The sequence below is a fragment of the Trichechus manatus genome, unplaced genomic scaffold, assembly GCF_000243295.1.
Source record: "Trichechus manatus latirostris isolate Lorelei unplaced genomic scaffold, TriManLat1.0 scaffold00035, whole genome shotgun sequence".
Lineage (NCBI taxonomy): Eukaryota > Metazoa > Chordata > Mammalia > Sirenia > Trichechidae > Trichechus > Trichechus manatus.
The window spans coordinates 14,592,805-14,607,818 of NW_004443971.1; the positions used below are offsets into that span (position 1 = coordinate 14,592,805).

General features: G+C 51.6%; 1 protein-coding gene across 1 annotated transcript in view; it reads right to left on the reverse strand.

Annotated features, from left to right (window-relative positions):
• Nucleotides 1-2,172: 2,172 nt before the first annotated feature.
• Nucleotides 2,173-15,014, reverse strand: part of LOC111820378 (neuron navigator 1-like) — a 94,517-nt gene continuing 81,675 nt past the window's right edge. The window contains exons 3-4 of the mRNA XM_023730345.1: nt 7,454-7,556; nt 2,173-2,542 (exon numbers count right to left, since the gene is read on the reverse strand). Of these exons, the coding sequence (XP_023586113.1) occupies nt 2,173-2,542; nt 7,454-7,556 (473 nt within the window). The remainder of the gene's footprint in view (nt 2,543-7,453; nt 7,557-15,014) is intronic.

Here is a 15,014-nt window from a genome sequence, read left to right on the forward strand (position 1 = left end):
CAGGAACACATACACTATCCAGAGAAAAGAGGTTAGAGAAAGGGTGCTGGGGGTGCTCTCCCCAAAGCACTCCATGCCCCCACATCCCACCATCTATGCCTCCAGACTGTCCAGCTACTACTGGGCCTGTCCTTCCTTTTGTGTCTTATTTCTGATTCTTCTGAGTGCGTGGCTCTATGGTCAGACTGCACGATCCCTGAGGACAAGGGCTGGATCTCCCCTATCAGTCTGAGACTCTTGGCGGCAGGAGCCCTTCACCTCCTTCAGACAAGCATATCAATAATAATGTTAATCATAATAGCAATAATAATAACAATTAAAATAATAGCTAACATTTACCAAGCATTTACAATGAGTCAGACATTATTCTAACCAATTGCCTGTATTAACCCAATTAATCTTCATAACAGCCTTATGAGACAGTGTCTACTATTATCTGCATTTAGCAGGTAGACAAACTAAAGTCCAGGGAGGTTAACTAACTTGCCTAAGCTCACACAGCTAGTAAGTGCCAAAAGTCCTGCGACCTCCCTCAGACCGGGACCTCTCCAAAGACTGGGGCCCTGGAATTTTCTGCCCCTTCACGTGGGGGGCCCTCAGAGGGCTCTCACCTCTATCAGTCTGGGAGCTCCCAGAGGGGAGATGTCCGGTCACCTTCCTCAGCCTGAGAGTTCTCTGAGACCAGGGGTCAGGCCCTTCCAGCACTTGGGTAACTTTCTAAGCCCTTTGCCCCACAGGGGTTGTGCCTCCCTCTGCCCTATCTGACTGGGAGCTCTCTGAAGGCAGGAGCCTGACACTTCCTCACAGAAGGTGCTTCCTTGGGGAGAGGCTGTGGATAGCAGCTCATCAGTCTCCTTGGCTCTCCTTCCTGCCTAGCACAGGCCTCTGGCCACAGAAGGAGCTCAGGGCCTGTGTGCTGGATGATTTGTCTCTGTTCTCAGCTCTAGCCGGCAGATCTAAGCGTGAGGTCGGGCCGGCCCCTGGGATCTAACAGGCTGTAAACAACCCCATTCATGCGTCAGTTGTTTTGCTCCAGAGCAGCCTCACCAGCTGGACAGGCCCTGACCAGATCCCTCCAAGTTTATCCTCAGGGTGGGGAACAGTGGACGGCCTGGAGCTTGGCACTCAGTCCTCTGAGGGGGGTTACTTTCCATTCCCTTGAAGTCTTGAGATTTTCGTTAGGAGGGGTGGTCTCTGATAGTAAGATACTAAGTCCCTGAGAGGGATAGGGAAAGGGGTACTGTTGTTGCCTGTGTGGTCCATTTGGGGGGTCCCCAGCAAACCAAGGAGAAGGAAGAGTAGAGGTGGCAGTCCACTGAGAAGGTTCCAGAACCACTGTGGCTCTCTCGTCTCAGGGCTTGGAACAGTTGGCCAGAACCCCTTGAGTCCCTCAGCACCTCAATCTTCCTATTGTCTCCCCTCACTACTCAGACTGCCCGCTGTGTCTCAGCCACCTCCACAGGCCCAACCCTAACAATTAAAGGCAAAAAAAGGTAAGATGAGGGTCCCTGTGGGATAAAGGGCAGGAAAGAAGAGTTTAATAGACTGGGGATGGGACTAAGAAATTGAATTACTGGCAGAAGGTTTGCAGGGGAAGAAAGTGAGGAGTAGAAACTGAGAACCACTAACAAGCGAGCTGGGAACCCCCAGCAAAGGCAGGAGAACTGAAATGACCGCTTCCTGTTTGACCAGCACTTTCACCTACATACTCTCATTTCCTCTTCTCAGCAACCCCTTCAGGTAGACAAAAAGGGTATTATTATTTTCTTTTTACAATGAGGAAGCAGATTAGCGAGCCCAAGGCCCACAGAGAGTTAGCAGAACAGCTAGGACTAACACTTTTCCAGAGTTTGTTCAGCCGGCTTTTTGGGATCAAGGGGGCAGGGAAGAGGGTGGGGTAACAGGAGCCAAGGAGAGGGAGGTGCCTTCATTGACCAATCAGCGCTTGGATTTAGGCCCCGCCCACCACACGCAAGTCTAGATTAAACCATTTCAACCTCCACGGGTAGTCACAGTCAATATAAAAAGACCCTATATGGCTACCTTTTGCCACAGCACAGCAAACCAAAACCTCTGCTTTGGGTTCCATTCCACTTTTAATGAATCCCATCCCTGTGGTCGCACCACTGTCCTCCCCAGCTCTCTGCCCCAGTTGTTGAAGGGGCCCCGCCCTTACCCTGTAGTGATGTCGTCGACCTCCGTCATGGTCTTGCCCATGAGGTCACTGTCGCTCATGTAGCCAGACTTGAGGTCCACCTCATCTGAGTCCAGGGACTCGACCAGCTCCAGGCGGGAGATGTGGCTGAGCTTGCTGGGGCTGCGCATGGGCATAGTGTGGGAGTAGTGGGCCCGCTCCCCGTGCATGTACCAGGCAGGCGTCCCCTCCGAGCGGCAGCTCCCACCCACTGAAGGTGCGTCGCCAGCCTGCAGCCGGGGGCTGGACTGGCCGTAGCGCCAGGAGAGAGGGGATGAGCGGTTGGAGAGGCTGGATACGCTGCGAGGGTTGGCGTCATCACTGTCGTAGCAGGTCATATCCAGGGAGCTGGGCAAAGAGCAGAAGGACATTGTTTTACTCCTCAGCACAGCTGCTCTGCCCCGTGTCCCCTCATAGTGCACCCCTGCAATGCCTCCCCTCCACTCTGCATGTCCTCCCGACTTGCCCAAGGTCGCCTCCTCCAAGAAGCCTATTTGTGTTATCCTTGTTGTATGTAAAGTTATCTCAGGTTATCAAAGGAAGGTGATTTTAAAAGGCTAGGAAAGCAATCCAGTATTCTGCTGAGAGAACAAATTCTGTAATATGACCTGGGTTTGAATCCTTTTTTGCGATTTATTAGCTAAGTGAGGCCAAGGAAAGTAAATAATCTTGCTAAGCCTCCTTTTCCTCATCTGTAAAATGGGGAGAATAGCATTATAACTATTTCATAGAGCTGTGAGGAGCACATATGTAAAGGTCTAACACAGTGCCTGATATATAGAAGGAGCTCAATAAATGAGAAGGGACCAATGAGACCTCCTGGGGAAGTGGGAGAGGCTGGTCACCTGAGCTTAGGAGACCTTGATCATTCATTCTGTTCAAGGTGTGTCCAACACTTCTTTTCTATGAATGAGCTGAGAGAGAGTTGATTACTAAACCATAGACACGGGAAAGCCTGGAGTGGGCTGTGCAGGTGTAGGGCAGGCTTTGGGAACCTGAGATGCAAGGCAGGTCCCCAGCAAGACTGGTCCCAGCTATAGGCCTAGGGCAGCAGGGGAAGAAGCAGAGCCTCACCAGGGCCTTAGCAGGACAAAGGGGAGAACATGGGGAAAGGCATGAGGGAGTGAAGGCAGGATGTCCCAGCTCCCAAGCCTCAGGGCCTGCTGGCCAGGCCAAGGAAGCAATGCCCAGGTTAGTGCAAGATGACCTGAGGCTGGGGGGGTCTGGAGGGTAGGGAAGGAGGTGCCTTTCCATCTGGAGGCCATGGTGGCCACAGAGAGAAGGTACATTTGGGATCTGTTTGGAGGGAAGGCCTGGATTTGGTTTCAGGCAGAGAAAGATCATTCCACCCAGCCCAGCAGTGGTGCCAGCCCCAGTCAAGTAGCATCTGAGTTGCTTGGTCTAACTAAGCTAGGTGGGGTTGAGGAAATGAAATGGGGTCTGTGGGCCAAGAACGCTGGGTCAGCTAAGTCAATCTGTGACTGGACTTGAGTTACATAAAGCAAAGGAATCTTCCCTCTGTGAACACATCCATTTCTTAGCCACTTTTAGAGTTGGGATGGGAGTAGGACATTGATTTTTCTCTTCCTTGTTTTTTCTTTTTTCCTCGAAAAAAGAAAACCCTACAAAATTGTCTCCATGGAACTTGAGGAAATAGGGCTTTATTTTTTGATGGTAGATCAAGGGAACTAACAACAACAACAACAAAAACCCCATTGCCATCAGGTTGATTCCAACTCATAGATACCTTGTAGGACAGAGTAGAACTGCCCCATAAGGTTTCCAAGGCTGAAATCTTTACGGAAGCAGACTGCCACATCTTTCTTCCATGAAGCGGCTAGTGGGTTCAAACCACCAACCTTTAGGTTAGGAGCTGAGCACTTTAACCATTGCACCACGAAGGCTCCTCAAGAGAACTAGAGGGAACTAAATGACCCTTGAACCTGAGCAAGATGGTGATCTCTCCAGAAGTCCTGTGGGCAAGCTGGAGGAGTCCTGGCAGGCAGGACAATTAGTGACCACTGCTTCTGACCCTCCTGAGGGCTTCCTTCCCCAACACCCCTGGTCCACCCTCGGCCTCTCCCCGTGGGCCCCTGGAGTCCTGCAGGCTCTCCTTTCTGTTCTCCGAGCACTTGGTTGGACACTGTCTTGTTTTGGTCCCTAGTTACTGTGGACCTAGACATCTCATCTTCTCAGAGAGAATGGAAATCCCCTGAAGGCAGACTGTGGTCCTGGCATGACCACTCCCTGATCACCACTTTGCACAGTGCCTGGCATGCAGTTGGTGCTCAAGAATGACAATGAGGAGCAAACCCACAATGAGTGTGCCAAGCTGAAGAACAGGGGAGTTCTCTTCATAAGACTCAGCACAGGGCCCTGTGCTGGAAGTTCTTGATACAAACAAGCTGACAACCAGAGGAAGAGAAAGAGGATGATGATGGCCATGTTGACGGGGTGACAGGGATCTCCAGGAAAGCTGGTTTTCTGGCTAGCCTGCACCTTGGTAATGCAATGAGCGCGGAGGCGTGGGTAGCACTGAATGTCCACGTTCCTCAGTTCTATTCCTAACTTGCTCCCTGTTTAGCTCTCTGCACTACAAGTGCCTCTTTCCTTACTTTGCTGATCTTTTTTTGTCCCCCAAGCACAAGAGAGATGAAAGACTTTCTGGAGAGGGCCACTAAGAGCATACATCCCCAGCCTAAGTTGGTGGGAGAGGATTCTAGCTAGGAATCTCAGTTCTTGACTTCCAGCCCTTCAGTCTTGCCTCTTTCTTTCCTGAGGGAAACGAGCCAGCTGAAATAGAGGAAGCAGTACAGGAATAAAGATTCCTGAAAAGGAACTGAATCTAGAGTTTGCCTATACATTCCAGGGTGAAAATAACCCTCGCTGAACTGGAAGCTCCTCAAGGATAAAGCCTGTTTGTTCTGAGGGGCTGGTGCCCAGCACGGTGCCTGGCACACAGCCGCCACAGGCTCTCAGCTTTCTCGGTGAAGAGCCCACCCTCATCAGCCTGTGGTCTGTGTGACTCTGGCAAGTGACTCTCTCTCCCCAGCCTCAGTTGCTCCTTCTCTAACCCAGGAGATATGTATATACCCCGTCTACTCCCAGCGCTGAGTGAAGGGCTGATGGATGGAAAATACTTTAAAAAGTAAAAGAGCCATAAAACTTGAGGGAATCGTTGTTTTGGCTATCAAAGTGTGGAACAGGAATAATATAAACCAAAGGTTAAGAGAGGAAGTGGCTCTGGGTTCACAGTAAACAGAAAAACCAATTTCAACCTCTTGGTTCCTTTCCCATGAAGGGAGACAGAAACCAGAGGCCCGAGGTTCACCCCCCGAAACCAGTCAACTTTACACCAAGGCTTACGGCCTCCGCGCTTCCACCCCAAGCAGAAAGCTAACAGCCCTGCCTGGGCCAAGCTCCCCTGCTTCACTTGGATGGCGGGGCTGGCTGCTCTGAGTCGGGGGAACCTAGAGCCTGGGGCTGCTGCTTCTGCTCCTCCTGTGCGTGGGTCAGTCGGGTGTGACTGTCTCAGTAGCTAAGCACTTTCTGGCTTTTTTGGCGTGGGGCTGGGCAGGTGACTTGGTGCTGACAGTTGTTCCAACAACTTCCCTAATGGGGGAAAGAGAACATTTAAGATTTCATCCATGGGATTTCTAAGCTGTCAGCCAAGATCCTCTGCCCCACTTGGGTTCCTGCTCAGGGATGCAAGGGCTGGGGTGGGGTGGGAGAGAGATGCAAGGGGGCCTGAGTCCCATGGCCTCCTGAAGCCCCACCGTCCACTTTTTTCTTCAGACCTCCTTGATCACCTCCCTTTCTGGAGTCAGGGCCTGCTGCACTGAACAGAGTTAACCCCAGAGAGAAGCGGCTTTGACTTATCTTGTCACCATTTAAAATACTTTAGAAGCCAAGAGCAAAGGGTCAGGTGTCCACTGTGGGGGACTGAGTGGGGGTAGGGGTGAGAAGTAGTTGAAGGAGGAAGAAGGATGGTATTAAGAGGAGAACTAGGGCCAATGAGTGAAAGCTACTGGAGACCGATTTCAGTTCTACTTCAGAGTCACCGCAATCCCACAATGAACTGCAATGGCTTGAGAGGTAGTGAGTTCTCTGTCACTGGAGATATGTAAGTTTAGTCTGGGTACCCCTTGGCCACACACTTGGGCTAAGAAAAGCCCTTTTCCCACATTGCCCCATGTCCCAGTTTTGCTCTCGATTTCCCTACCCCAGGAGATAGGGAGGAACTCATTTCCAGGCCAACTGGGGAGTTTGTCTGTCCTTCCCTCAGCCTTCTAGCTCCACACCCCCCATGATTTCCCAGTGCGGGCTGTCTGCTCTCCCGCCCTCTACCCCAGGGCTTAGCCCAGCCCTCTGCCCCCCTTGGAGCTGACAGCATGAGCTCATCTGGGCAGCCCGAAGAGCTGGCAGGGGAAATTCTGAGTCATGGCAGAGGCTGCGGCCAGGATGCTGCCCCAGGGAGAGGTGCTGGGGGAGGGGCGAGTGCTCCACGCAGCTGGAGCTGTGAGGTCTCCTCAAGGGGTGGGTGAGGGCTTACCCACAGGGCATGGAACCTAGGTGACACTGTGTGGAACCCCGCTGAGCACTGCAGGCCTCCCTCAGCAACTGGCTGAGGAGGCAAGAGGGCTTATAACTGACAGGGAAATGACAAGATGCTGGGCGTTGGGAAGAGCACCAGTCTTAGGACCCTAGAACAATGGCAACTTGAGACAGGAGGAGAGTATGCAGTAAATGCCCTTTTTACAGATGAGGAGACTGAGGCCTAAGGAGGGGAACGTGAGCTGTATGATGGCTTCCGCTTTCCATCCCCTACACTAGTGATTTTCAAACTTACTGTTTAAATGAAGTCTAACGCTCAAGCAGAAACCCTGGTGGCATAGTGGTTAACTGCTACAATTGCTAACCAAAAGGTTGGCAGTTCGAATCCACCAGGCTGTCCTTGGAAACTCTATGGGGCAGTTCTACTCTGCCCTACAGGGTCCCTATGAGCCAGAATCGACTCAACGGCAACGGGTTTCGTTTCTGTTGGTTTTTAATGCTCAAGCACAAGCAGAGACAAGATAAAGCCGAGCTTCTTTTGTTGAGATGGCTGGATTCTCCTCTCCCTCCAGGGGTGGTTCCATGGGGCCAGGCTACCTGGCTGATGAGGCAGAGGTCTGGAGAGACACTGGGGCCCTGCCCTCCAGAATGGAGGAGAGAAAGAGGACGGTGGTGGGCATGACCCCCTCTGCAGCTTGCACTTACCTGTGAGTCACCTGGGACCCTCGCAGGCTGGACATGGTCTCCTCCAGGTTCTGGCGAAGATCCAGGACATTCTGTACTGTTCTCTTTCTCTGGGACTCTGGGTCTGAGAAGGAGAGAAGGAAAAGGCTGGATGAGTGAAGAGGGCTTACTTCTGGGGAGCCTAGAGGACCAGGGAAGTGGGAGAGTGACCATAGAACCATCTAGGTCATGCTAGTCACTTGCGTCCTCTTCTCAGAAGTTGGCCAGCACAGCAGGCCCTCCCAGAGGTTGTAGATAATATTCTTGAGCCCTCTGAAGCACCTGAACCTGGCAGGGGATCAAAGACATGGGGCCTTTGGTACCCACGCACTTCCCTCAGACTCCCAAGCCCTGCTTCTCACAGCCGAGATCCCAAGCAAGGCTTCTCATGGTTGAGGTCAGCTGGAACCTCTACCAGCGACCTCCTCTCCAGAGATGTGCTGGTAAATGTTTAACAACTGGCTCTTGGAAGGGGGGGCATCCTAATTTGTAGCATTTGCCAATTTCTATGGTGTAAATATTCCTACCATGGCTGCTTTCAAGCTACTAACATGATGTCAATGACCACAGAGTTGGGAAGAGATGCTAACAGTTGGCTCTGGTGAGTCTGGTACAAGCTGACTTCAGCACATCACACTCCCTGGGCCCCAGGCACTGACTGGGATCATCTGGGGCTTGTTTATGGGTCAAGGGAAGACAGTTCAGATAGTGCCTCCTAAAAGTGAGGTGGCTGTCAGGGAAATGAAAGGGTGAGCAGTCATTTTCTAGAGCACGGACTGATCCCTGGGATCTTCAGACCCCTGATAAGTGGTCCAATCCTGATTGAGGAGGATGTGTAGGTCTGGACCCTCTAGGATTCTGAGGATGGAAACACCCTAAATGAGCAGAGGTAACTTTATCCAACCTATCCACCCCACCCCATCTGGTTTCCAGGCAGGATATTAGCCCGGACAGGTGAGAATCTACAGTGGCAAACAGACCTTTATCCCATCTTCTTTCCAGAGTGAAAACAACATCCAACAGACGGAAGGGTGCCTCCTCATGAAGAAACTCAAGAACCTCCTGTCCTCTATCGATCCATCCAGTGAATCTTTACCGAACATGTCCTTTGCACCAGGTGCCACCTTAGGCCCTAAGGACAGTCTCAGGAAGAGGATTTGGCCCTGCCCGATGGTTTACCCTCTTTCGCTTTGGGACCTAGAATCACTGAACGGAATCCAGTCCCCAACATCTTCCTGAAGCCACCCTGCGGGAGAGAGTCTGGGCTGACAGAAAGACGATGGCAAAGCAATGAAGGAGACCCAAGACCTCGGACTCTCCAGGCTACTTCCCCTTTCCCTCCTTCCCCAAACCCTCTGGTGAGCCAAACTGCCCACTTGGTCCCTCCCCAACCAAAGACTCATCAGGGCTGTTATATTCTCTTAGCTGCCAAAAGGAACATTTATGAACCCCTTTCAAGAGGTATTTTTTTTCCAAGAGTCAGTCCAGGCCTGCTGGCAGGCGGCTGCCTTGACTGTCTTGTCAGCAGAGGGAGGGGTGGGTGGGGCAGGCAGGAAGCCAGACAGCACCGCCCTCTCCAGAGCATTCCAGGGCACCTTTTCTGAGACAACTCTACACCCTGACTCAGCCATCTTCCTTCCCTGCCCTGGAGAAGCTTGTAGAAGGCTGGGAAGAGGGACCTCGGGGTCAGCACCAGATATCCATGCGGGCAGCAAGGAGAAGGGAGAAACGGCAGGCTACTGTGCCAGCGGCCTGAGCCTGGTCCCCAGCTCGGCATCTCTTCCATGGCTGAAGATGCCTATTTACCCTGACAAGTGTCACCTTGCTGAGCTGCTCCATGACTTTAACCGATGGCTTGGCATGGCACACAGACAGGACCAGAAAGTATACATATATATAAAAAGCTTGGTTCTAAAATGCTATGTAGGTGTTGAGAAGCTGGTGCCAAGATGCAGGTTTCTGGGCACAATCACAGCACAAGGGAGATGCTTTCTATGGGTTTGGCAGAGATGAGGGACAAGGCACACACATCTCTAAGGGGTGTGCAAGTCCAAAGAGCAAGGTGACCAAGAGACTTGTGTGTGTGCCAGAAGTTCAATCCTTACATTGCTGGGAGATCTGTGCTAGTGCCCCATTTTACAGATGAGAAAACAGAGTTGCAGAGAGGTCAAGTAAACTGCCCACAGTCACATGCCTAGCACATAGCACTGGGCACATCTGAGCTCAGGAAGCAACTCATGTTTCTTCCAATATAACACACGGCATCTCTGCACCACTAGCATCAAGCACAGAGACAGCACATAGTAGGTGCTCAATGAACATCTCAAGAATGGATGGACGACTGTCCTATTAAAGGGGAAAATGTTTAATCCACACGGTGGCCAACTGAGCTCAGTAGGGTCACTCAGTGTTCCCCAATGCTCTAGGACCCTGGGGTACTAAGAGGGAGTGGTGGTAGGGACAGAGAAAAAGACCTTTTCCTACTTCCCATGGCACTAATCGTGGTGCCTTCTTTCCCACATCTCTTTCTTTGAAGACCCCAGTCCCAGCCCCCAACCCCAGCCCAGTTACTCATTCAGTCACTCAGTCCCCCTCACTGCATAGACTGGAGGCTGAGGTCCAGGAAGGGGTGACTGGCTGAAGGTTGCAGGGAGATGTTAGTGGAAGAACATCTGACTCCAAGCAGCCTCCCCACAGATGTAGGTTTGGGGCACATGGGGAGGAGGTTGGGACAGAGCTTTACTTACTGGGGTAACCCGCTTCCCAGGATCTGGTCTCTACTCCTAGCCTCGGATGGGTCCTGCTGAGGCTGCCCTCTAAAGCTCCCTCCGTGCCCCGGCAGTGTCCCCTGGTGGCCATCCTGGGTATGCCACTCTGCTTCTCGAAGGCTCAGCTCAGGGTGGGTCTGGTGGAGTGGGGGCTCCTAAGAAGTCTGGCTGGACTCCATGTTGCTGTGTGGGATGGGGGTGACCGCAGCGCGCAGCCCCAGGATGAGAGGACTTACAAACCCATGACAAGAAGGCCTCCAGAACTGGAGAGGCTACAGACATTTTTGCCTTGGTTGGAGGGAATCTGACATCTTATGATCCCATTTCATAACCACAATGGCATATCTTTACATTTTTGGCTTAAAAATGTGAATGCTACATTTACAAAAGACTTCAGCCCCCTATCCTCACCCACTCCTGTCCTTCCTCCCACCCCACCCTGGACCCCCAGCTCATGACTAGACTTTACCCTTTTCTTCCTCCTGCCCATGGTGGGTGAGGGTCAGGGATGGGGGAAGGTACGGGATGGGGGAAGGTATGCAAGGCACACACTGCTTTGTGATGGTAATACTAACCTAACCGCTCAATGGCTTGTTTTATTAGCTAAGTCAAGGTGCCTCTGAGGCTGCTTCTACTCGTCCTTGTCATCAAATGTTGGGTTTGGGTGTAGGGTAGCCCTCGAGGACAAATGTTGTTGTTGTTGGCTGCTGTCCAGTCAATTCCAACTCATGGCGACCCTATCTGTTACAGGGCAGAACTGAGCTCCATATAATTTCCTCGGCTATAATCTTTATGGAAGCAGACTGCCAGGTCTTTCTTCCATGGCACTGCTGGGTAGATTCGAACTGCCAACCTTTTGGTTGGTAGCTGAGTGCAAGCTGTCTGTACCACCCAGGGACCTAGGGGACAAACAGACGTCAGAAAAGGCAGATGAGAAGGGGCCTGGGTCCTCATCACCCCCCTCGGGATCCCTTAGTGTGGGAGGTGCTCAGAGCACACCCAGGCTATGTGGCGCCTTTGTGTGAATTAGAAAAGACACTCTCTAGATAGATGCAGCACCCGTCAGGGCCCAAGCCTTGGCCAGCAGAGCACACATGGAAATTCAGCCCCACCCTTCTCCTTGGTTGGATACCTTGGTGCAGGACACAACCCACTGTCTCACTCCAAGGGTGGTGTGCATGTGTTCAGTGAAGCAGGGATGGAGGGAGGCCAGGTGGGGCCCCCAGCTATCCCAGGGTGACACTATAGTCTATGGGAGGAAAGCTCATGATGTCCTCTGCAGACGGAGCAACCGGGGAGGAAGTCTGTGCTCCTTAGGCACATTGCCATGGTAACTCAAAAGCACCATACACAACAGCTTCTTCCCAGCATGCACTAGAGTACTGCAGTATAGGGTGGTTTTTCTTTCCACACACTTTTGCCCCTTGCACAAAACCACAGGGCATACTGTTCATGTCAGGAGTCTTGAGGCTAAGGACCGGCAACCAAATACACCTGTCACACATGTGCATGCGTGCAAACGCAAGTGACTCCCAGCTACGGAAGGTTTACCACGTGCCAGGCACGAACTCAGCACTTCCCATGTTATTTACCGTGAGTCATGAGAATCAACCCACGTTTGTTTGACTTCAAAGCTCCTGTCCTTTCCACTACAATACAGTGTTTCAAAACACACACAAACACCTCCCTCCATACATACCCACCTAGTTGTGGTCAAGCCAGTAGTGGGTGGGGACCCCTGCACCGTCATGTGCACAAAGTCCTGCAACTCTGCAAATATGTGCACGGAGAGACTCCCATCATAGGTGAGGAAAAAAGAAGAATCTTCTGAAGAGAAGCCGGAAGCACAGGGTAAGTTAACCTGGAGAAGGGATGATGGTAAACGTGGTCTTTCTATCGGTTCTGAGGTCAGAACAGGGGAAAGAGGCTTCCCGGAGGGTGAGACTATGAACTTGTTGACCAAGAGATTGACAATGTCACTGGGCCAAGAGCTAACAGTGTGCTGCAGTGTCCAGAACACAGGCTTAGAGTCAGAAAGCCTTGAATTCAGATGCTGGCATTGCCTCTTCCCAGCTTGTTTGACCTTGAACAAGTTGTCTCAGGTTGCTGCAGTTTTCCCCTCTGTAAAATGGGGATGGAGTCCCTGGGTAATACAAATAGTTAATGTGCTCAGCAGCTAACCAAAAGGCTGGGGGGTCAAGTTCACCCAGAGGTGCCTTGGAAGAAAGGCCTGGAGATCTGTTCCCAAAAAATCAGCCATGGGAAACCCTATGGAGCATAGTTCTACTCTGACACACATGGGGTCACCATGAGTCGGAGTTGACGACTGTTGTTTTAAAATGGGGATAATAATGGTACCCACCTTGCAGGGCTGTTGTGAGGACTGAAGAGCTAATCCATATAAAGTGCTCAGCACAATGCCTGGCCCATAGGTGCTCTATGAATGCTAGCTCTTATCTGTCAGAAGGGGGCAGGTGAGGAACAGATGCACCCTCAGGCTGGGGCTGGAGCTGCCTCCCTGTCTCTCTGCATTTGCTGATGGACGGTGTGCACCCCCAAAGGGCACAGCTGAGGTGGACTCTACCTTCTCCTCTGAGACCTCACTCTGGCTGGGTTAGGCCCTTATACCTGGAGGTGGGGGTGGGTGAGGTAGTAACTAAAACCTTGTCTCAGTCTCACCAAGCCCGACTCCTTCTCCTCCCTTTTCTGTAGTGATGCCATATCTTCAAGCCCTTTGCCTTGGAGCCAGTCTCAGCTGTGAGAAATGCTGGGCCTCAGGGGCCTCTTCTGGTCCTCAGTCTAGAATCTAGTGTTAAAGTGATAGAGGGGGACCCTCCAGCCGAGGGTCAGAGCTCCAGCAGATTTCAGGAAGTGCAAGAAGGAGGAAGACTCGAGGGGATCCATCACCCAGCAGCCAAATTTCCCCAAGTTCTACAAAATTTTAATTATCAGCTGACAATTAAGTCAACTGCAATAACTGCCTGTTGAAATCTTAATTACTTCCACCAATGCTGCAGAATCCACGTTCATCGTTTAGCCCAGGGCAGGGGCCACGAAGGACTGGATTGGCATCTGACATCTAGACTGGCTTTGGCTGTGAGTGGTTGTGCCCAGCAGGAACCAACAGGCAGAACGGAAGTGAGCCAAAACGAAGAACATTTTTGAGTCAGGCATTTTAGAACTTAGAAGGATCGCCAGCCATCCTCTCATTTTGTCAAGGTATCACTCAGGCCCACAGAGGGAAAGGGCTTGCCCAGTGTCACCAGGTTGTGGACGGCAGGGCAGGTGTGACTCCTGGCCCAAGTGCTCTTACCACCAGGGCTCCCTGTCTCTTTGCTCCATGTTGTGGGCCTGGGTTGAGACACACTGAGATGTGTCACTACATGTGTCACCAGAGGAGGTGAATCCAATGAAAATTAACCATGTGGGACAGTTTGGGACTAGGGTCACTTAGAAATCTAGGCTAGACTAAATGACCTAGAAACAGGAAGGATTAAACATTTCACACACACACACACACACGCACACACACACACCCCTCTCAACAAAAACTGAGGAACAAAAATCTCTCTTGATCAGATGCCAAAGGTGGGGTCCAGGTCTTCCCTAAGTTCTGAAGTTTGTCTCAGTTTGGGCCCCTAAGAGACACAGGTCAAATACCATTCTAATAAACGCCATTACAAACACAAATGTCTTTCTAACAGAAAGACTTCCAGCTCTAGCCAGTAGGCTAGGGCTCCAAACAATATTTAGCACAACAACCACAAAAGATCCTTGGGAGCTTGTTTGAACACATCATGAGCAATAATCGCTGATTGCTGTTTTGTGTTTATAATGAGCAAATGTCTTTGGGAATCTGAATCTTTTTTTATCCCTCTCCTCCACTCAAAAGCATGTTGTTATTGTTAGGTGCTGTTGAATCGATTCCGACCCATAGCAAGTCCATGTGAGAGAGTACAACTGCCCCACAGGGTTTTCTTGGCTATAATCTTTACGGAAGCAGATCACGAGGTCTTTCTCCCATGGAGCCACTGGGTGGGTCTGAACCGCTAACCTTTCAGTAAAGAGTTAACCACTGCACCACCAGGACGCCTTCACTCAAGAGCATAAAGCCTTCAAATCCAGCCTCCCCGCTCCCACCTACCAGCCAGAGAGGGGGTATGCAGGCCCACCCTCAGTCCACGCCTTGGTGTTACGAGACATTCCAGGTCTGCGCCCACTGCTCAGAGGCTGTACTAGGTGGGTTCTGGGAGTCCCTGCAGCCTACGGCCTTGCACTGGGCACACCTCGCCCTTGAAGTACGCGAAGGCGCAGTCCTGCTGAGCGGCCAGAAGCAGGTACTGAAAACTGACAGAGGACATCCCCACTCGATACCAAACCCCTCTGCCCTCAAGTAGTACACAGCAACTTGTCCTTCCAGCAATCTTACCCTCTCCCCACCCCCTCCTCATTGCCTCCAGGAGAAGGCACCCCTCTTCCATGGAGTGCACGTGCAGGAGACTGTTTATTCTGTGACTAATCCCGTCATTTCATTCATTCCCCTACTTAAGTCACAATATTATTAAAGGCAGTTGTCAGAGACCCCCGCAGCTGTGGCAAATCGCAGGCTTCTGGTTGTTGAGGGTTCCCGCTCCCCGGAGGAGCTGCTGGGTTTTCCATTCTTGCCCCCCAAAATCCTGAACCCTCTCGGTTAGTGACTGTGCTGAAGTGGGACCAAGCGTTCAGTGGCCCTCCTACTATTTGAAACCACTCGGGGCCAAAAACCTAGGAAGAGC